General features: G+C 40.5%; 1 protein-coding gene across 6 annotated transcripts; it reads left to right on the top strand.

Moving 5' to 3' along the window:
• Positions 1-1,538: 1,538 nt before the first annotated feature.
• SPDL1 (spindle apparatus coiled-coil protein 1) lies at positions 1,539-22,109 on the top strand. 6 transcript variants are annotated; one of them, XM_027643617.1, is made up of 14 exons: positions 1,541-1,568; positions 2,088-2,200; positions 3,325-3,372; positions 5,059-5,242; positions 7,289-7,465; positions 7,770-7,964; positions 8,238-8,387; positions 8,990-9,088; positions 9,873-9,983; positions 12,492-12,632; positions 14,102-14,211; positions 14,842-15,029; positions 16,166-16,508; positions 21,402-22,109. In XM_027643617.1, exons 4-14 carry the CDS (start codon positions 5,084-5,086, stop codon positions 21,547-21,549), a joined length of 1,821 nt encoding a protein of 606 aa, XP_027499418.1. In that variant the 5' UTR covers positions 1,541-1,568; positions 2,088-2,200; positions 3,325-3,372; positions 5,059-5,083; the 3' UTR covers positions 21,550-22,109. The 6 variants fall into 6 exon arrangements, with proteins under 6 accessions (XP_027499414.1, XP_027499418.1, XP_027499413.1 ...); XM_027643613.1 differs by lacking the exon at positions 21,402-22,109 and having other exon boundaries at positions 1,539-1,568; positions 16,166-16,721; XM_027643612.1 differs by lacking the exon at positions 21,402-22,109 and having other exon boundaries at positions 1,543-1,559; positions 16,166-16,713.
• The last annotated feature ends 1,192 nt before the right edge of the window (positions 22,110-23,301 follow it).

Below are 23,301 nucleotides of genomic sequence, written 5' to 3'. Positions count from 1 at the left end.
GAACACTGCCTGGAGGAGCTGATTGCCCCTGGACTTTGCAGGCTTCCCACATGACACAGAGCACTCTGTACATTTTGACTCTCATCGCTTACTCCCTGTGTTTCCTTTAAGTGAGGTGGCATTGCCCATGACTCTGGAAGCCAAGCATGTCCTTCACACCTCCCTATGCTCTGGCTGGGTATGGCTGCAGTGCTGGAGCTGAGCTTTATTACAACATTCCCTCTTTGGAAAATCTTCCATGGGCTCTGTGCAAACATTCGTCCCCACTGGGGAAGGCTTAACACAGTGAATGTTGTTTAACGAGTACAAGAGCAGCCAGACCACGACAGTAGCCCTGGTCACCCTCCTTTACCATTGCTTCCAAGCCTTGCACCCCAGAATTTATATACAAATAGAAGCTTGCTGTTGAAGAAAATGTGAACACGGTGCTGTACTAAAGAATCACACCAGGGGTGGTACTTAATAGCTCAGAGCACACAGGGAACAAATGGATCAGGTTCTCTGTAGTTGGCTGGATGGGTTGCTCACTGTTGCTCTTGATATTGAGCCCCTCAAGATTTGAATCAGACTTTGCAATTTTTTTTTTTTTTTTTAGTTGTTAATCAGCAGCTGCAGATGGACAGTTATGATTAAGCCATTGCATTGTGATTGTTGTATGCTTGGCTAATCTTTTAAGGAAAAGGGTGGACAATCCCACGATTAGGGGCTGTCTGAAGAGAGCCCCCAGGAGTGAAGTTGTGCCAGGGAAGGTTTAGGTTAGATATTAGAAAGAATTTCTTTACAGAGAGGGTGGTCAGACATTGGAATGGGCTGCCCAGGGAAGTAGTGGATTCTCCGCCCCTGGAGATTTTTAAAAAGAGACTGGATGTGGCATCAGTGCCATGGGCTGGGAACCACAGCGGGGTTGGATCAAGGGTTGGACTTGATGATCTCGAAGGTCCCTTCCAACCCAGCTGATTCTATGATTCTACGATTCTAAGTCAGCAGGACTGAGCAGTAAGCAGGGGAAGGAATTCTGGCAGTGGGAGATCAGGACCATCCACCCACTGACCACCTGCTCAGAACAGAACTGACTGAAACGCAGAGAACTGCACCTGTGGGCTAAGACAAGAGAGATATAACTAGCGAATATGGGCTTGGGTACTCATGAAATGGAATTTGTAATCAAGGAATGCTGATGCCTCTGTTGAAGCGCGTAAATAGTGTAAAGATTTGATCATCGTTGAGCCAGCCTTTGCTTTGCGCAGACTAGAACAACATACAGAAACCCCTCGGTTCGGTGTGTGAATCGGCGCTGCGAGCTCGCGTTCGGGACAACACTCTGCCATTTAACAACAATAAACAAGGCGGCCAAGGCCCTGCGAAGGCACCAACACGGTCCCTACAGGGACAACTCCGGAATTCCCCGGCACAAAACCCCTCACGCAAACACCCCTCCCGGGTCCCGCCCGCGCATGCGCGGGCCGGGGCGGTGCTGGGCGGGGCCAGCTCTCGCGAGACTTGGCTGAGGGGCGGTGGCGCGGGGGCGATTTGAACGGTGGGAGCGGCGCCGGTGAACAGTGAGGGCGGTGAGGGGGGAGCGGGCAGGAGGGGGGCTGGCTCTATCTCTCTGGGGCTGCCTCGGTCGTGCTGCTGGTGCCCACCCCTGTCCCTTGGGGCGGGGAGGGTGGTTTGCTGCCCTACGGCCCCCGGTGGAGCGGGGGGCGCCTGCCCTCGGTGTCCGTTAGGGCATTACCGGGTGAGGAATGGGTCCGGAACGAGAGAGCAGAGGGGACATGGCACTAATTACACAAAGTGCTCCCAGAGCCAGCTGCTGGCCTGCCCGGGGCTTTGTGGGGACTGAAAGATGAGGCTGTAGTGTATTATTTCTGCGTTTTATAGATATATACCTATGTGTAAATAGATATGGATACACATTTATAGCATGTGATATGGCATATAATATATACATATCTAGCATGTCCTATAGGATTTAATATATCTATAGTATATAATATGGGATGGAATATATCCGTGGTATATAATATGGGATGGAATATATCTGTGGTATATAATATAGGGTATAATATGCTATATTCTGTGTACAGGTAGTCTCTGTATTACTCACTAGCCCAGAAAAGTGTTTTTTTGTGGAAGGTGATTAACCCTGAAAATGTTCAGCTTGAGTGTGTGTGGTGTGGTAGGTGAAGGATGGGCTTGTGTGAGTAACAATGGAATTGTCAGGGGAATAGCTGGGATAAGGGAGAGAAACCAGCTTGCTAATTATGTCAGCGCTCAGAAAACTGTGCAGGTGCTCCTGGAAGGATCAGAACACAGGCAGCTGTTACACGTGACCCTCGGGAATAGCAGATTAACCAGAACTGTTAGAGAGCAGGAGAAGAAAGTCTGCCTGCCAGAAAACTGCCTTTTTATCTCCTACCTTATTGTTTTTATTAATGAGTGCTTGAATGGTTGAATAATTGAGGTGTGCAGCCCTCAGCCCAGAATCTGTCATAAAATGTGTTAATTAGCCAAAAGTGAGGAACTCTCTTGCAACTCTTTGAAATCGCTCTCCATTTATTCTGCCCTTATTTTGCCTCCTGCCTGCTCACCTTGCTGCCTATTTAAATACTCTTAAAGTGTTTTCAGGGCAATTTACTTAGCCTCATGTACAATATTAAATTGCAGGCAATTATTTCCTATACAACAACACAGCTTTATGAACAAAACTAGGAATTAGATTAGCTGCATCTGGAATTGACAATGGAATGTTGAGAGTGTCTGTGCTCCAAAAAGCACACTTGCTTTTTTCCCTAATAGTAAGCAAAGAATGTGTGAGTAGGAGAGCTATTTGTCTTTTCCTCTATACTTCAACTATAAAATTAAAAAAAAATAATATTTTTTTTTATATATATATTATGCAGTAATTTATATATTAAGAGCTCAAAGGTCTTCTACGTGAAACTGGAGGGGAAATGCAAAAGAGACTAAAGAATTAGGATGGAGTGAGACAAAAATCCCTGAACAGCCCTTAAAAATTCCATGTGTTCCAGAAGTAGGTGACCAGGGTGTAGCCTGTTTACTTGCCCCACAGGCCACTTGCAGAGCATCCCTCCTTTGGCAGCACTGCCTGATCTGGCTGTTTCTAAACTGTCTGCCAGCTGCCTAAGTGAGATTTGAATAAGATTTGCATTTATATGGGGTTTTAGGTTGTGATCTGCATGTTCATGAGGCAGCCCCAGGGTTAGGCATGTTCTGACCAGGGACTGCTCTGAAGGACTCTGCTGTGGTGGCAGTTCAGACTCAGCTGCTCTAGACAACTGTTGCTTTTATTTTCTTTTAAAGGTGGAGTGCAAGAATAAAATCAAGAAAGACTACAATGGACTTCTGAAGGTGAGTTAAACATGTTATTCATTTAATTTAGTAAGCTAAGAGCAGTCAAATAGCTCTGTTGCCTCTATGCTGCTATCTGATCAGAAGATAAAGCTATTTTAAAAATTCTATTTCTGTAAGTGAGCAAGGATTCATTAATTCTCTTCAATGGAAATAGATGCCAGGAGTGGTTGCCTATACACTTGTATTGCTACATCCTACCTTAAACATTTAATTATTAAATTGTACATGGTCTGTCTGTCCTTGCAGAAGTGTAATATTGTTGATTCTTAGTTACAGGTTTGCAAAATTCCTGTCTTTCTCTGGCATAAGTGTGCAAAACTAGGATTTCAGGCATTGCAGTGGTTAGATGTGAAAAAGTGAAATTTCAGAGCATGGCTGGATAAAGGGTCTTGGTATGTGTTAAACCTGGATAGATACAAGAAAGGAGAAGAAAATGCAAAAACCAGAATTTAATAACTTGTGTCTCGTGCCTCAGACTATGCCTCCACTATTTTTTTTCTTTTAGTGGGAGCTGGGTAACTCCACAAGGAGTTTTCCATGTTGAATAAAAATTAGCAAAAAAAAAAAGTGAAGAATAATAAATGTGCCAATAAGAAATGGCAACAAATAAATTGCTTATGGGAAAACAAAGAGTTAGATCTTCAATAAAGAATTTAATCCTCAATTTATATAGCAATTATGAACCCTGGCTTTGAAAAATCAACTGCAGATTTTTTTTTTTGTGTTTGTCTGTCATTGGTACCCCCTGCTTTCTGAGCAAACTCTTGGCATATGTTGTTCAGAAACCCAAGTTGCTTAGCATTTTCTCTCTTAATAGGATTTTTTGGCAGCATGCTGATTTAGTAGATTTGAGAGCAAGCAGTCCCACCAACTTACAGTGTTAATTTGACTTGAATTTCATTATTTTTTTTTTTTTAATATTTGGTTTGATGGATTTACTTTGACCAACTTTTTGCAAAATTCACCTTGTGTCTTTTACACTCTGAAGTGACAGATGGATGAACTTTCTGAAACATGTGCCAAGGAGATGCTTATTAACAAAGAAATAGTTAATAAATTTTAAAGTAATAAACAGTAATGAAAGACTCCATCAAGCACTTAAATAAATGCTATATTAAAATTCCAGACATTTTAACAGCATTTCTATTTTTGCCTCTTCCCTTGAACTGCTCTTATCTGTGTCTATATCCCACCTAATGTTATTAGGAGTAAACTGGCCTGCTAATACAGCTGCCCACGTGAATCTTAAGTGTTATTTGTGTACACAAGTGATCCTGTACTTGGTGGGGCTTGATTTGTCATACAAAGAAAATATTGCCAGCCATGTGCATAAGTGTTTTTATAAGATTATTCCCTGGCCCACTCTTGTCCTTGGCAAGAGAGCTCTGTACCAGGTTAATTCTGGCTCTGGGGGGTGAGGAAACCAGGTATGCAGGAGTGCTTTTGCTGCCTGCTGTTAGTTAAGATGTAATAAAGAGTAAGACACTAACCAAATTCATGAAGAAATAGCTATTATTATTGTTTGTAGATCTGTTTGTTTGTGAGCTGTCTTGGTTTTTGTTGCCTTTTTTTTTTTTTTGTCTTAATGCAAAAAATATATCCTTGTATCCTGGTGAAGAAAGGAAATCCAGTAACTTACTGTAACTTATGCAAGGTATTTTTTTAACAATTTTGTCTTTGCAGTGTTGAAGTGACAGAAGGAAGGAAAATGGAGGCAGACACCATTTTAAGTCTTAAACAGCAACTCAAGGAGGCAGAGAATGAGAGAAGAAAGGCAGCAGAATATGGTTTGCATTTACTGGAGTCCCAAAGTGAAGTCCAAAATCAGCTGGATCAAACACGCCGTGAACTGACTGAGAAGACTGAGGTGATGACTGTTCAAAACTCAACTTTGTTTTATTTTAACTATTTTCTGCAGGCACAGGTGTTTTAAATGCCTTTTGGAGTCTCCATTAATTTTAATAAACCTCTAAGAACTTGTGTAAAGAGCTTTTTTTCTCCTCTGCTTTAAGACATTGAGCATAATTGTATCTAACTGGGACAGGGTTTCATAGCTAATTATGCATCAAGTGTTCTGTACCATGCAGGACTAATTGCCTTTAATGTAAAATGAATGCTAAATGCTACAGTGAATTTGTTTCAGAGCATGTGTTCTGCCTCTGTTCAGCAATTCATTCATGTGTGCTCTCCCTATAAGCTTTCCATCATTTAAAGCTGTGAGAAGAATGTGAGCAGCAAGACTGTAAAATTGATTTCTTCTGTAGTGAAGCTTTCACATTTTTCACATACCCAGAGGTCCTGAACTTATTAGGACATTTCTTTGCAGCTCAGAAAAAAGAGTAGTACAGTGCTGAAATACAGAGGTATTATTTAGTTGACCTGTTTTCTTCTTACTAATTGTTCAAGAAAATTACAATCAGGAAAAATCCCTTCCACTTTTCATCAAGACTTTAATTTTCAAGTTTGTTTTCAGCCAGCCCATGTTTCATATGGACCATTTGTTTTCATTTAGCCTCCTTCTGGGTGTGCATCCATCCCTTCTCTTGGAGTAGAGACAAAATGTGTGTAATTTTTGTTTTCTGTGTGTTTTTTCATACCAGCTGGATGGTTGTAGCACTCTGCTGTTCTAAAAGAGCAGAATTGCTTATTTTGGTTAGTTTACCATTGGAAAGCTTTGTGTGAGGGGCAGCTGAAAGCACAAGTGATAAGGAAGGCAGGGCAGGATCATCCTTTCCTGCTGACAGCCCTGTGCTGTCAGGCTGCACCCACAGGTTGTAATCCTGGGTCAGAAGCTGGAGCCAAGAGCTTGTGTGAACCAGATCAATTAGGAACTCAGATTCCAAGGGCAGAGGGAAGGAGTTGTGTGCTTTCACTCAGTAGAATAACATCTTGTGTGGGAACTGTGGTTACCCAGCAGATTCTCTGGAGTTTCTGGCTCTCCTCTTTGCAATCTGAGAGCCAAAGCAGTTCCTGTGCACACAAGTAAGTTCTTTCAAAACTTTTGTTTAGAAACATCTCTGTGCTCTTCTGTACGAGTGTGCAGATAAAATCTGCTTGAATTTTGTCATTCTGGGGTGTGGCCACAAGTGCACTCCCAAATCTGTCCTGTGCACTGCCTTTATCTTTGAGTTAAAGCTCTTCTCCTGTTGTATTTGAGAGCTAAGCCTGTCCTTGATAAGCTGTGTCTGGGCCACAGAGATCAGTCTGATACCTGACAGCTTTTAGTTTTGCTCTGTTCCTTTTTTTACTTCTGGTTTCTGTTTTAAGAGTTAATTTATTTTGAAAAGAAAGAAATTATCCTGCATTTTTAGACTGGTTTGGCTTTGTTATTACCATTTCTGCTTTCAACACTCTCCTCTTTTTATTTTTTTTCCTCCTCCTTAATTGCTGGCTGAATGGAAGAGTAAAATGGAAGCCTTTTATAATTAACAAACATGCAATCAGGCAGAGAGGGGAGCTGTTTAAAAAATCATTCTTCAGTCTGGAAGGGTTGATGGGATTTATTCCACAACAGCAGACAATTCAGCTGTCTTTAAAAACCATTGCACTCAGCTGTTCTGCAGCGGGGGAAACACTTGATGGGCTGTAACAACTTTTAACATAATTGGGTTCCATGGTGGTGGAAAGTGCCTGTAAACTCTTGCTAAATTTCTTTGTGACACTTGCAGAAAAGATCCCCACACGTTTCATGTTGTGTGCAAAGACATGGACAGTTCTATGAAGAAGAGAATATTGCACAATAATAAATCATAATTTTAGAGCAGTTGTTCTTTTTTTTTAAACATGGGTATTCCCTTCAACAAAATATTGAATGAGCTACAAATATCTTGGTTCTGAGTCTGTACTTTTTGATAAATGCTTAGGGATCAATGTACTATTATGTTTAGATTTATTAATGTGCTGTTTCTTTCAGAAATTTGAACAAGAGAAATACACTCTTCAGAGAGAAATTGAACTCAAGAATCGGATGTTGGAAAGCTTGCATTTTGAGTGTGATTCCCTCAAGCAGCAGCAGAACATGCAACTGGAAACACAGAAGGAACAGCTGACCAGAGCCTTTGGACAAGAAATCAATGACCTTAAAAACAAGGTTTGACAACTAATGTGTAGCTAAAAGGTTGTTAGTAGCATTTTAGATACTATAAATTTAACTTATAATTGCACTCTTAACTAGTAAAATAAATAATAAATAGTTACAATGTGTAGAAGTTTGGTTGATTTTTAACAAACATCTTCACTGTTGTTAATTAGATTACATTTCACATTTAATTATCTTTAAAGGTTTATTTAAAGTTGTGTTTCTAAGACATTTTCTGTAATTGGAATAGTCAGAAGTATTGTGCTTTTCAAGAATTTATTATAAAATGATACTCCTTGCTCGTCAACTGTTTAAGTTGGAGAACCTGAAAGCAGAACTTGATGAAACCCGACTCTCAGAGAAACAACTGAGACACAAAGTGGAGCATCAGAAGGAAATAATTGCTGCCAAATCAGAGGAACTGCACATGATGTCTGAACGTGTCCACGAGACCATGTCCTCAGAAATGCTCAACCTTCAGATAGAGCTCACTGAACTGGAAAGTGTGAAGGTGTGTGAGTAGCACTGAACCATTAGGAATGTAGGCTAATTGAAGATCAGACTTTGCACTTATTTCATGATAAGATGTGTTGTGTGGATTGATTTATATTCAGACAACGTGCACAGCAAAAAATAACAGCTAGACTTTAAAACCTTCTCTTCTTCAATATAATTTTGTATTAAAGGTAATTACTACTGACAAATGTCTGGCTCACTTGGGCTTGCTTTTCTTCCAGTTGTTTTAAATACTATTTATTTCATACTGGTTTGTTTTTTTTTTTAGGCCAATGTTGAAGAGAAGCTGAATGAGCTTCAGTACAGTAAAGAACAACTAGAACTCATCAACAGTAACTTACAGAACCAGCTGGAGCGACTGCACGCAGAAAAGGAAGAGAGGGAAAAAGAAGTTGTTTCTTACTGTAATGCATTAGAGGTATTCTCTTAATTTTAAATGAATTTGGTAGATAAGCCCCAAGTAGCACAAGTTGTGGTGCCAACTTTTTGGTGAAATTGGAGTTTTGAGGAGTTCTGAGGAGGGAGAGGAAAGAGAAGGATATTGGCTGATGGTGTTTGGTGTTGCCTGTTGGTAAATGCTCTCTCTTGGGGTTGTTTTGGGGCAGGCTGTGTAAGGAGAGCTGCCCAGCACTGTTCTGCCTCTTAGTGACCTTCCCACAGCTCACTGCCACAATTCTAGTTTTTATTTCAAGTTTCTGGGAAAACTTGTGTTGGAGGGTAGAGGCTTTGTGACTAACACAGCAAGGCCTGTGGTCTCCATACCATTAATCCAGTCAACAAACAGCAAACCCTCAAAGGTTTTTAGTTGTGTTCCTGTCATGAAGAACAGTGGAATATTAAGCCTTTTAGTGAAATAAAATTATCTTGTCTTAGTGACTGGGACTGTATGTACATTAAAGTACTGCAGTCCAATACAATCTGTGCTAAAGCATAGGAAATTAGAGTTAAAACTGTGATTAAATTCATGTATGCAGAGCATCAGATGCTTGAATGATTAATATCCTCTCTGCTTTAATCTAGAAAGCTCGTGAAGCCAATCAGGAGCTTCAGGTTCAGCTGGATCGTGCAGTGCAACAGTCTTTGGACCCTACAAGTAAAGGCAATTCTCTCTTTGCTGAGGTACAATTATACCATAGATGCCTGAGAAGAAAATACTTAAGTTTTCTTTCTTATATTGCATTGAAAATATTAGAGTGTTTGTACCTGATCTGGCCAGCACATATCTCTATTCCTCAAATATGACTTCAGTGTTGATCTGACATATGGAAAATCATTTTTATGCTCTCTGAAGTTAAGGAGTTACTAAAATTAATGAACTCACTTAAAGTTACCTGGCTATCAAGTCAAAAGTTGTGAGTGAGGGCTCATGACTGTTCTGTGTGCAGATCTTGACTCTAAGTAGTTTTGTTCAGCTGGTAAAGCCTTCTTTAATGTGCAAGACAAGTATGTGAAATACTAAAAGATGCTGATAAAAAGTGTCTTACAAACATGCTGAAAATGTCAGGATGTTTGAGCATCTGGGAGGGTTTTTGAATTGGTTTTGCAGTAAGAGTTGAGCTGCTCTTAAATGCATAGGGAGGTATTTTGGTGCACAGTTCATTTTCTTTTAAACTGTTCTGATGCCAATGAACAAAACTATTCTGCAGCAACACTGAAGCATATGAAATGTTACTTTATTTTGATATCAAAAGAACAAAAGAAAAATCTGTTGCACTTCAGCAGCTATAGCACTTCTATTACAGGGGGATTATCAATAGCCTGTATTTTCAAGTACTGTTGCTGCAAAAGCAGTATTTGCAGATTGAACACTCATTGCTAGGCAACATGTCCATGTAAAACTCCTCACCCAAGTGAGAACAAGTGTTATAACTTCCCAGTAATAACTGTTCACAATATTCTGTAGGTGGAGGACCGTAGGGCAGAAATGGAACGGCAGCTGATCAGTGTGAAAGTAAAATATCAGTCCCTCCAAAAACAGCATGCATTCACTAGAGAACAGTTGCAGAGAATGAAGGTATGACCATTACTGTAATGCTCCAGGTGTCCTTGGGCACTGCTCCAGTGCACAGCCTGGGGGATTTGTTACCTTTAAAATATGGTACAGTGGTCTGGGGGGAGGGAAATGGGAATAAAAACAAGTGAGATGATGTTGTGCTGTTTGACTTCTACAGTAAATCAGCATTTTTGTTTTGCTACTACTGCTCCTGCTTTATCCTAGACCTCTGTGTTGCACTGAAGGCACCATGTTTGCTTCCTTTGGCAGTAGCTGTTGAATGGATAAAAGTAAAACTCAACTCCTGTCAGTCAAACTACCATTCAGTTTGCCTTGATAATTGTTTTTCTTGTCTAGTTCTTGTACTACATGAATCATATATTTGTGCATTGACTGTCATTGTCAGGAATGAATGTCAAGAGAAGGACAGGCTTTTACTCCCATCACACTGTGGGTTTTGGTTTCTGGTTTTTTTGCCCTCAGGGTTGCTTTCTTCTTTTTGCCCTCTTTTTTTTCTCTGCTTTTCCCTATTTTTGGTGCAAGAATAAGTCATAACTTTTGCCATACCTATTTAATTTAGCCTACACTGTTATAGGATGGGAGCCTGTTGTTTAATGTTGAGTAGTTGACAGAAGCTGACTTACAAGATAATGGCAGAGCTGGCAACTGTTTTCATGGTGGTCTTCTGGGTTTTTTCCAATGCTAAAGTGAATCCTTTCACTTGATTGTGAAGGAGAGTGCTTAAAAATCTAGAGTGATGATCATAAGTTGTGCTGAAAGTACAGGTTTGTGTTCCCCAGCTTTTGTGGAGGAGGTTGAAAATAGTTGAAACAACATTCTTAAAGGAGAAGGCAAAAAACCTACAGATACAGCAAAGATCTGAGTGAGCAAAGTCATTGGGTGGGATCAGTTTGGTCAGAAACTTTCTCCTTGTAATATGAGGGTAGGTCAGTCCTGCTGGTTCAATGTATAAGAAACATGCCTAATACTGAAGACTTCCACCAAAAATGGAGGCAAATTGGTATCCCTGTTCTACTGCTTAATGCTTTGATTTGGAATTTCAATTTGTACTCATAACATTTCTTCTGATATCAGCACTGGAAATAAGTAGTTTGTTAGGACAGCTGTTCTGCTTAAGCTGCCATCCTAGATCCCTGTTAGCCTCCTGTCTGCACTGTGCTGCTGTGTGTTAAAACTCAGTCTGTGCTTATCTCCCCCCTCACAACTGATTCCTGCAGTGGAGGTGACTGTTGCTGCAGCTTTAGTTGTCAGAATGTCTCTGTGTGGTACTTGCTGGTGACTCCTGAAGATCTGAGTCCTGAACAGGATGTCCACAGCACTCCTGTGAAAGTTCTACCACAGCCCAGAGTATCCCTTTGAATTTCTTAATGTCCCTGTTCTTTGTTTTTATGTAGATCAACTGCAACTTGTAATTCTGATAGCAAGAGGCCTTTTGAGTCAAAGGGGGAAGATGAGATGTCTGTGACTGGGCATTGTAAGGGTAGTTTTAGTCAGCCAGTGTTGGGGAGGGGTAAAATTTTGCCTCCCTTATGTTCTGTAGAAGCTGTGAGATAATTTAATCTTTCTGGAGCTCCAGTTTGTGTACAGAAGCATCAATACCCTGTAGCTGATACAGGAGATTGCATAGGATAAATGCTTTCCTCTCACTTTCTCCCTCAATCTGTAGTCTGATTTTTTCCTTTGATCCTCTCCCTGTGATTTCTCCCAGTGTCCCAATAGTGTTACCTTATCCATAGTGACTATACTGATAAAAATGCCTCAGTGTCCATTAACACTCTGTGAAGTCTTTAATGTCTTGGTTTTCATGTTGTTTCCCCAGTTGTTTAAATGTCTGATGTATCCCTTGTAACTCAATATGTTAAGACCCTTGTAAACATGACATTAATGTATTAACACCCTCAGAAAATTTTGCTCTAAGTGCAAAATTGTGATAAACTTCTCCTTTGTAATGACAGAGGATGTTCTTGTGCTTGAAAGGATGTGTTCCACTGGAGGAGCAGAAAAAGCTGAAATTCTTGGGTTAATATTGCAGAAGGCAAACATGGTGGTGTTACACCTCAGAATCAGAAGTGGGGGGGAAAAAGGGATTGAAATTTGTGGGTTTTCCCAAGTGAGAAGTTTCCAAGATTAATTTTAGTTCTGATAAATAAGCCTGAACTGTAGTTGGGTTCTAGCTGACTGGCTGTTTATGATTTGAATGTGGAATGTTGTGTGTCCTTGACAGTGCATTTACAGGTTCTTTAGTCAGTACAGAGGAGGGTGTGACACTCAGGACTGAGCTGTTCAGGAAGTTTTCAGCTCTCCTGAGGACTTTGAGTGTCAATCTATGGGGATAATTGCTAAGATTGTTACGAAGGCTGAGCTTAAGCAGCCAGTGCACTTCTATATTCAGAATTAGAATTACAAGGCTTGAGTACCTGAACAGTTCTGGGTAAGAGGCTGAGACTTTCAGTCACTAATCCTAGTACTTGTTGTAAAGATTTATTTTTTCTCCCCTTTTTTTTCCAGCTGCAAATGGCTACACTGCTGCAGATGAAAGGCTCTCAGGCAGAATTTGATCAGCTGGAACGTTTACAGGCCATGTTGGAGCAAAAGAATGGGGAAATAGAAGATCTGCTGATGAAAGTGAGGCAGCTAGAAAAATTTAAGGTATGTGGTTTGTAACTAAGTACAAAATCCTAAGTGGAAGCTAAAACATGAGAACAAGAATTATGAAAACTTGTTTGAAAAGGGGTCTCAAAGCTACTCATACCTTTATTTGATCCCAGTTGTGTTTTACAGTTGGGGAATATTTACTCCTCAAGTTCAAAGAAGCAGAAAATTCAACACCTGGGTTGAAGAAACAATTTTTTTGTGGGTTCCTGTGTGTAGCACCTTCATATCTTAGTTACTTGTAGCATTCAAATCCTATTACTTGGTCAAAGTTCACTGAGCTGTGACATCTGATTTTTCTCTTGGAGGGTGTAGCCATTTCACACTTTTACTGTGTGTACTTAGGCTTTGGCACTTTTTAGTCTCAGCTCTGTTGAATTTCCTGGACATTTATTTTCTTAATGTTTCTTAACTTTACAGTTGAACCCTACTCTTCTCTAACAAAACTGAATTGTTTAATCATCCTTGTAAAGCAATTTTTTTGCAGTCTTCTTATGCAACTTGGTGCTATCTTGCCAGTATTATGACAAGTGAGAAGTACATGAGGACCCCTGGGTCACTAGTGTAATGTTACTGATGTTTATGTGTTTACAGAGAGCAGCCTCTTTTAATTCTTGCACTTCTGGACTCGTTTGGCCCTTTCTTATCACAGCTTTGGAGTGTAAACTGGGGTGTATTAGCTTGTGCAGTAGGATTATGCTTTCCAGGATAGCCTCCTCTATTCTGTATTTAACCCAAGTGGTGTAAAGCCAAGCTTAACCCATTTTAGCAAGCAATTGAGGAAGCCTGATTGTTTTACCAGTTTTCTCATTTATGAGCTTGATCTCTATTTCTGTCTCTAGGCCATAAATAAGTGGTGTCAGGAAACCAAATACTTGATTCCAGTAACCAACCCAAAGGATCTGCAGTCAGTGACTGACAGAGGACTGGGAGGTCTGTAGGACACACTGTTTAGTCTGGTTGCTGCTGCTTCAGAAAAAAACCACACAACAAAAACCCAGTGTCACATGCATTTATGGCATCTTTGTTATCAGCTAAGTCCCTCATCTGAAATATGTAATTGATTTTGAGATTAACTGTTGATCAGCATGGCTTGTATTCCTTTGGGGTCCAGCTGCTGAAGCCTAGAAATAAATGGTGGAAGAAAGCCCATGTGTGTTAACTAAATATCCTGTATTTTCAAGTATAAAGCAAGTTGTGCAGTGCTATTTGAAAGCCTTCTGCAGTTGAGATAACTTACTTTTTTATTTTTTTTCAGTGAATGAGAGAGAACTGTCAGTTTTAGTGCTATTTGATATTTGTAACAAATGAGGAGGTACTCAGAGCAACTGGGTTATCTTCTGTGTTTAAATCCCTGTATGATGAGGCTTCTCCATAGAAAGGCATGGAAAATGTCACTTAAGGACCAAGCTAGTGTGCTTCTGAAAGGTCACTGCTTGACAACCTGACATTTCTTTATTTATCAGACTTTATATGAGAATATGGAAGAATCCAAACCTGGGAGTAGCAAAAAAGGAGGTGACTCTGAGGATGAGTACTATGCAGATTTACTGAAAATTAAACTTGACAACTCCAAGTAAGTACTTACAGTCTGAGCCCTAGAAGTTGGTTGTAGCAGGGTTATCTTGGAGGTACTTGCTTTTATTCTCCCTTTTTTGTTACTGTCTGTATGCACTGACTTTATATACAGACATGCTCCTTGCTGTATTTTCTAATTCATTATAGGAATGAGAGTTTTCTGTTTGGAGTTCAATTTACTGTTTTAAAAGATAGCAGCAGAACCATTGTATCTTGTTGCTTTCTTCCATGCTCCTAGATACAGGACAATTGAGAACTTTAATAAATTAAAACTTAATCTGTAAGGTGACTGTATGAGATTCTTAGTCTATAGGCTGTATATATTTATTTCCCTTATCAAAGGAGACAGATAATAACACTTAAAATGCTTTATTGGACTATCTAGTTGTGTTCTTTGACTAGTGAATTCCATATTCATTAATTATCAAGTTCATAGTGTTTGGCCTCTGACTGTTTTTAAGCCCTCAGATCCAAGTGTATAAATACAAATTTGGCATGAAGTTGTTGTGTATTGAGTTGACTTTACACCTGCTGCTTTACTTAAAAAAAAAACAAAACAACAAAAAAACAACAAAACAAAACAACCAAGCAAACCAAGTCTGACTTGATAATTTTCCTCCCACCCCAGCAAGGAAACTGAAACACTGAAAAATGAACTCTCCTTGCAAAAAATGAAAGCTCTGTATGAGAGCCAAAGGGTCCTGGAATTTGAAAGGAAGCTCTTTACCAGTGAGAGACAGTTGCAGACGTGTCAGAGTGAGAATATGAGCTTGAGAGTTATGCTGGATGAGCTGAAAATGAAATATGAACCTGAAGGTAAATACAACTTTTCCACTTGGGGGAGAAAGTAAATAGGTGATGTTCTGCACCTTCACAAATGGGATGACATCAGACAGGAAGACATTGCTTTAGTTCCAGATGTAGACTAAACTTTAAATGGCTGCCTTGTTGATAATAACCAGATCCAAAACCTGCTGAACTGAAAGAGAAAAGCCCTGCTTTGCTCAAGGACCTCCCTTCAATGTGTCCTAACAGTGACTTCAGAAGACTAAAGGGTACAGATGAGTGTTCAGGGGCTTTATGGAGTACAGCTGGACAAGCACAGTCAAGTGGGTGGGAACAGATGCTCAGGAGGTGCTTTTCGTAACAGTGGCAGCATCTTTGTGTTGGTGAGAAGCCTCAGTTTTCTGAATGCAGCTGGCAGGAGCTTTGTAATAAAGTGCAAAGCATTTAGAGGAGAAACTGTTTAGTAGCTCAAGTTAATATGGCTTAAATTTTGACAACAGAGGCCCTCCTGAAAAACAGCTGATAGCTGAGTGTGTGCAAAATAAGGGAGCTGGAGACTGTGGAGGAAGATGATTCTATTTAAGCTGAAAAAGGGCAGGTTTAGATCAGACGTTAGGAAGAAATTCTTCCCTGGGAGGGTGGGGAGGCCCTGGCACAGGTTGCCCAGAGAAGCTGTGGCTGCCCCATCCCTGGAAGTGTCCAAGGCCAGGTTGGACAGGGCTCAGAGTAACCTGGGCTAGTGGAAGGTGTCCCTGCCCATGGCAGAGCGTGGAACAAGATGAGCTTTAAGGTCCCTCCCAGACCAAACCACTTTGGGATTCTATGCATGGGGTGAGTTAGTTTTGTACTTCTCCATACCCAAAGGATTTGACTTTCAGATCCTGGTTGTGAAAGCTTACCTCACAGCCTGTAGTTCAGAGCATTTAATTAAAGGTCTTGGTGAAAAGGTAGAGTGGATGATATCTCTTTTTTCAAGCTGGCTTCTGTTGGGCTTATTAGACTATATGAAGGGACATTCTTTAAGGGATCTAAGTTGTCTGTTAAAAACTATTGCATGGTCTTTAGTCATGTGAAATGTTTTTTTTAGTTCTATTATGAACATGTTGGTGGACAGATTAACTCCAGCTTTGCTTCTGTACAAAAAGTATATTCCTTTTTCTCCTTAGAATTACCTAGAGGCTCTAAAGTTAAAAAGAAGAGGGAGAGGATTCCAGTGGACACTACTTGTGAATACTTGGACAGCAAAAGTACTCCAGTAAGAGAAGGTGCTCTCACTCAGTTGCCAAGTAAGGAAGGAAAAAAGATAACTGCCAAGTACTTGGAGCAAAGTGGTGCTTCTCAACTAAGACAGGCTTTCCCAGCATCCCCATTCCACACAACTCTGCAAGCAAAGAGGAACACAGTGGAACCTGAAAGGGAGAAAAGAGTTAAATTTCAAGAAGACAACCACGAGGCCTTTTCTTCAAACAGCAGAAGTGGAAATAATTCCTTGACTTCAGCTGCCCTCAGGTCAGTGTCAGCTTCTGTCTCTGCTCAAGGCAATCAGCACAGACCTGCATCTCTTTTCTTTCGCTGCATGAACTTTGCTATCCAATTCTTTATCTATTTCCTCAGTGTTGCATGCCGGGTCATTCCTCAGCTCCAGCTGCCTACATTGAACCTCTCAATACCTTTTAGGAGGACTAAAGTGGTGACTAATAAAAAAGACTCTTGAAACTGTAACTAAAGTAACCTTGCCATTACTTGAAGACAGGTAGCGTGACAGCTCGCTCGGTTTGCTCCAACCTCAGAGACTTCTTGTTTTTTTGGTCCCTTCAAACCCTGTTAACACCTCAAGGTAATAAAGGCAATAGGTGTCATGCTTCAGTTTGATACCTAATTTCAGCCCTCATCAACTTGCAGATTTAGCTAAAAGCCTAAAAATTATTTAAAGTCATTCTTAACCTGAGTGGCGTTAACAAAACTCACATCGTACAAGATCACAGAGAATTAATCAGCTGTTTGTGTTGTCAGACAAATGACTTGCATAATCTGGATGCATGATAGCTGGAAAGACAACTGCCAAATTAACATCACATTTTTGCCCTGAACTGAGAAGTTTTTGCTAGATTGTAAAGTAACTGAGAATAGTCATTATCTCCAACTTTTTTATCTTGGTTAAAGGAATGCTGATTTCTATTTTCTACTTTTTCAGTGAATGCTTTTTGTATTCTGTTCATAATCTTTGTAAACACATTTGTTTGGGAGGAGAAAAAAAGTCTGGGCTTGTCTAGATGCTTTGAGCTTGCAGCTTGCTGATGTCTGCTAGAAGAAATAACTTAGTGAGTCTAAAATGACAGCATTTCTGAAGATGGAGGAAGGCCTAACCCATGGAAACCTGCACAGTGTAGCCAGAGCTAATGGCATTCAGAAGTAATTGGATTGATCCTTTGACTCTTAGATCAATTAGTCAAGGTTGCATGGGTGTGATTAACAGACTTAAAGCAGCCAAAGGTTGCAATCTTCTGAAACAGCCTGGAAAAAATATGGCAGGAGCAGCTGTTTGAGCAGCTGTGTCAAAATGGGCAGGGACTGTTAGTGAGGAGGGAAGATCAGGGAGGTCAGATGTGGGTGGTGAAAGTGGAGAGGAAAGATGGGATAACTGAGTGGTGGTGTGGTGTGTTTTGACAGTGTCTCTACACATGCAGGAACAGGTAGCATGGAACCTGGTAGGAAACATTTCACTTATCTCCTCACATTCCTTTTAGGAAAGGGAGGTACAGTGTCTGCCGACAGGAAGTTGTTGGAAACAGTTTATGTGAAGTGAAGGACTGAACTTACTGGAGAGGGGGTGATTATTTGAGTAATCATGGAGAGGGTGTGAGTGGAAATTATTTATGAAGTTGATGTTTGAAAGCAGAGTGCATAGAAAAAGTGGAAGGGGAAGATGAAGCCGTAGCTCAGAGGGAGGTTTCTAATCTTGCACCTATTGCTTGTTGGTTCAAATAAGGAACAAAACATAAATCAATCACTTTTAAAAAATAAAAACCACCAACACAATTAAAAGACTGTCACAAAACTCCATGTAAGCTGTTTTCAATGATGGTATGAGCCTGGTAAGGGCAAATCCAGGCAGGAAGTTCTGTTTCTGATGGTATTAATGAACTACTAAAGCCCCAAGTCATGATGCTCTTAATATGACACTGAGGGTTTACTTAACCCTGATCTGCAATGATTTATTATGGAATAGGAAGTCATGATCAAGTCTCAGTATTTGAGAGATTGGATTTCTAAAGACTAAAGGAATCTCTGGACTGTTCTGAGATGGATATGGCCAAACCCTAGGCACAAAATCTATTGGCACCTTGAGTGTGGACCTGAAAATGGAGACTTTGGGGGGAAAAATAATGGTGGATGGTAAAAATAATGGTGGATGGTAAAAATAATGCTAAATATTCAGTGTTTGAACTTGTGTTAAATAAAATGTGATGCTCCAGCTGAAAAGGCTGTCATGGCCTCTGGGGGTTGGTTTTGTGACTGGAATAGTTTCTGTGCAGTAATTAGCTCTGTCATTATTGGTGCATGAAATGTGGCACTGAAAAGAACCACTATAACTGGGTTACAGGCTGCATACCTCATTTCTGGAAAGTGGGGTCTGGGAAGCTTTGTCACCTCGGCTCAGGAGGTGGTGAAGTGGTCAGGAGTGATCTGTGTGTACCTGTGTGGGTGACAAACTCCCTTGTTTGTAGACACTTTCTTGCTAAGGTGATTTAGCAAGGTACAGGTACATCACTTCAGCCTGTCAGCACATGGGTCTGCACAACATGTCTGTGTCCTTTCAGAATCTAAAGTACACATTGGAGTAACTTATTAGGTGATGGGACTGATCTGGTTGTGGTATGAGAGTGTTGAGACTAAAGGTTTAAATATTCAAGTGATTATTATTAATTATCAGTTGCTGCTGAAATTCAGGCACTGCAAAGGCTGTGTGCAGTGGTATCTTTTGTTGGGCCATCTGGTCAATAAAAAGATACATTTCTGTATTGAAATGCTTTTCTTCCCTTCTGAAACTGAAACAGCAAATTCCAGCCCTTGCTGCACAACTTAGTTTGCATTTAGATTTGAAGTTGTTTGCTTTGGTTTGATCTAAAGAAGAGCTTGTGTGCCTAAGAGCCTATTTGCTCCCTTAAATTATTTAGTTGGATTACATAGACCAAATCTACTTCACATGCCTGCAGCCATTTGGCCCAGCAGGAGATCTGGATACTAATAATCTCTTTGGGGTTTTAGGCAAGCAGAGCTTCACCTGATGAGACAGTTCATCTGCCTTAAATGGGTAGAGCTCCAGTTATAACTCAGTTTTGGAGTCTGCCCAGTCACAGCTTGATAGAATCATGTCATAGCTTGGTCTTTTTGAAGGTGGAAGTGTTTAACTGGTGCCTGTTCTTTCTGATCCATCCCTTTCCCTGTGCTGACACTTGGTGATCCACTGTGGTGCTCCAAGGGATGGGCTGAGGGCTGTGGTGGGTCCCACACTCCCACCCAGCTGCTTTCACTCCCTCTCTTCCACAGGCCAAAGGAGAACATTAGATGAAAAAAGCTTGTGGGGAGAGATAAAGCTGACAGGGATCAACTGATCCTGGGCAAACCAGACTTGGGGAAGGTTAACTGGCCAATTAAAAGCAGTGGGACAATGAGAGAGAAAGAAAACTGTCTCCCCCCTGTGGCCCAGCCCTTCCTCCCAGGCTCAGCTTCATTCTTGGCTTCCATGTCCTCCTCACAAGAGGCACAGAGTGAATTGATTGCCAGAGTTGTTACATCATACACTGACAGAATTGCCTAATGCTGTAAAAGGGGGCAGGATTTTGTATAAATCCTGTGGTGTTGCTTTGGAACGTAACTAAAGTGAATTTGGTTTTATTTGGTCTTTTGGTTTGTTTGAGTCCTCTCTGTATTTTTTTAGGCAATCCTGGGTGGCAATTTTGGCTGTTAGAGTAGTGGGTTTGGTGCCCTTGGGCAGAGGTTGTTTTAAAGCAGAATAGTGGAGGGACAAAGGAAGGGAATCTGCCACAGGAGCAGATGGACAGAACTGCCCATCCCTAATCCCTGCTCCCTGGGAGACAAAGACTGCACTGCAGGTGAAGTGCAAACCACAGAATCATTACTGGGAATTACACAGGGAGGAAAAAAATATGGGGCAGCCTGGGGGAAGGTGACCACAAACAGAAGGTTGTCAGCCATGAGAATGACCTGGTGGAGCAAACACTGACCCAGGGCAGGGGCACAGCAAAACCCATTTCTTGTTATAGTGTGAGACAGTGCTTATAGGGAATAATATTGCTTGCAATGCATAATAGTTTGCTTTTAGTTGGAATCTGTAGCTGAATTTCCCCACACTGTTTTGTTACAGCTCCTTTCACAGTCTTCATGTTGAGCTGCAGGTCTGTATTGCAAATAAATCTCTAACAACTGGGTAGCAACTCTTTTTGTTTGGAAAACCATCATTGAAATCAGCTGTCGGGGCTGTGGTTGCTCTTGAGACAACTAGAAATCCACAAGGTCACTAGAGAATTGCTTTAATGTATGTGGTGATGAGGGAGCACAGATTTGTGTTGGTATATAAAGCCATGTTTAATTTGGAACTTCATTTTTCGTGATTATTTTCACAACAAAAATTATGTGGAACAGTCAACTGACTGTGGGTGATTTGATTGGATAAAATACCATTATTTATCAATTGTTCTGTTGGCATGTTTGCATGTTAATTAAGTTAAAAATGAGATTTAGACATCTGAAGACAATGTTTTGATTTCAGAATTACTTATCTCTTTACCAACATTGAGGCAGTTGTGCCCCCATTTACATTCACAGCAGCATTGAAACATGTCAGTGGGCAAATGATGCAATTTAGAGCCTGAAAATAAATTTTCCTGCAGCAACCTAAGATATTCAGGCATTAAAATAAAGACATTAGTAGTACAGAGCTAGGTGGAAACTAGTGGAGTCCTCTAAGGGTAGTCTTTTTGGTGGTGTAGAAGAAGGAAGCTTGGCTTCAGCATATTTGTATTATGTTGCTGGGACTTGGAGTTGTATTTTGGGGGATTTAATCTCCTCTGGGTGCATGGCACAGTCACTGGTGTTTTTGAAGGCTGATCCCAACCAGAAAACACACTCAGGAAGCTTTTTCACCCAACATTTCAACAGATGTGGTGGGGGGGAGGCTTTAAGTGATGAAATGTGATTAGGACTGATATTAAAAATGCTCTGTTTCAGTCTCATTTTCTCCTTAAACCCTGCTTGCTCTGTCTTTGCCTATGGATGGTCTTATATGCCAGTTGGCTTCTTGACTCTGCCTAAAACTCTTACTTTTGTCCTGGTTTATATAAACTAAATGTGTATTTAGAATGGTTGCTTTGCCTGTAGGTTAACAGCTGAATCCAGATCTGAATCTACAGAAGAAGATAAGAAAGAAAATAAAATCACGGCGGAGAAGAAAACAAAAAAGACAAAATACACAACCTTGTATGTACCTTCCAAGAAAACCCCTGAAACACAGTGTGCTCAGCAATAGAACTTACACTTCTGGAAGGCACCTGGACAATTTGGAGTCCTGCTTCAGCAGGAAATACTGAGTAAACTTGTCACAGCTCAGTGTACAGATTCCTGACTTGGGTATTGATCTGCCTTGTGTTCTGAAGAGTATGAGGGGGTTAATGAGAGCTGCACTTTGATAACTTCCCAGAGGGCACTGGTGGAGTTCCCTTCACTGGGACCTCAAGTGTTGCCTTGTCCTGACTCTTGGTGAAGTCTCTAAATGTGCTGTTGTGGAGGAGAAGCACTTGCTGCACTGGTTTTATTGTATGGCAGGACAGGGGCAACCCTGAGCAAGACAGACTGGACAGTGTTGTTGATGGAGAACTTGGCTAAGTCAGGTTCTCCTGAATTTCTTCCTGGATTCAGAATTCTTAATATTTTTTCCTCCTAATGATGTACCTTTTCAACTTTCAGGCTGACCTGATGGCAAAGGTGAACTGAATCTTTTTGTGTGTTTTGTTGGTCAGTATTCACTTGAAACTCTGACTTCTTGTATTTGTACTAATAATTAAATAAAGGTTTATTTCTCTTTCTTTATAAAATGTAGTCTGTATTGCATTTGAGAAGAAACACATATCTACTTTTTAAATGAAAGGCAAGGTCTTTTGTAGAAATTGTTTAAAAAAATCAATAAATGCTAAGAAAGTATAATGCAGGTGCTGTGTGTTGTCATGCTTTTAGGACACAGTTTTGTAATGTTCTGAAGGTCCTGCAAAATAATTTTGAGGAGAGCTTTTAAGCTTATTCCATTGATTTTTTTTTTTTATTTTTATTTTGAGCATTTATATGGAAATGTGAGTAATTCCTTTCAGTCATACTGCAGTTTAAGCTCCCTCTGGTGAATGGATTAGCCACTGTCTAGGTAGAAGGTTCTTAGTTAAGGTGAAAGTTCTGTAGGACTTCTCCTTTTAAATCCATCAGGGAAAAACAATTCACTGGGGAACAATCTTGCCAACCCACTGGCTTGGTCACAGTTGTGCCAGGTCAGAAGTGATGCCCTGGGGTTGTGTGAGCTGTGAGTGGGAGTGGCTTTAGCTCATCACTCCCCTCAACCAACACTGAACTGTAAAACTGAGTCACAGCAAAGTGACTGAAGAGGTGGGAAAGTCACTTTAAATGACCACTTCTGGCTTCTCCCTTTCCAGTGTGGAACTAACTCATCATCAGACCATTTCTACACAGGGAGGTTTAGGCACAGCCTGGTGGCTGCTGCTGCTGGTGTTGAACAAAATAATCAGAGATCCATGTGTCATACAAGTTAATTGTATCACCATTAATCTCAGGAATTTGCATCCAAATTCTTCAGTTGGTTATTGAGTCTCCATAAGAGAATATCTTTCCTGTTATCTCTTAAGATATTCCATGACATTACTGGAAGCAAATGTATATCCATGAAGTAGTTCTTACTCTTCTTGATTTGAACTTAAATGCTGCTGTGTTGAAGAAATCCTGCTTTTCCTGCTACAAAATGTTAGAAGACAACCTATTTTTTTTATGCAAATGGTGAAAGTTATCTTTGTTTATTGTTGCTGTGACACAAATAGCATAAAACAACTGCAGTACGTGATTGTTCTACTTAAAGGAAAACCTCAGGTAAGCTGACACTAGATGATGTGGTTTAAATGGGAGTACTGAGCTGTAGATTGTCTAGTAAGACAATTATACGTTGAGTTATGCTAATTGTATGTTGAGTTACAGTTAATTATATTTTGAGCTATTTGGCAATATG

The sequence above is a fragment of the Corapipo altera genome, unplaced genomic scaffold (genome assembly GCF_003945725.1).
Source record: "Corapipo altera isolate COAL_440 unplaced genomic scaffold, ASM394572v1 75, whole genome shotgun sequence".
NCBI classification, from domain to species: Eukaryota; Metazoa; Chordata; class Aves; order Passeriformes; family Pipridae; genus Corapipo; species Corapipo altera.
Note: the sequence above shows the minus strand (reverse complement) of the source record. Positions and strands in the feature narration are given on the sequence as shown.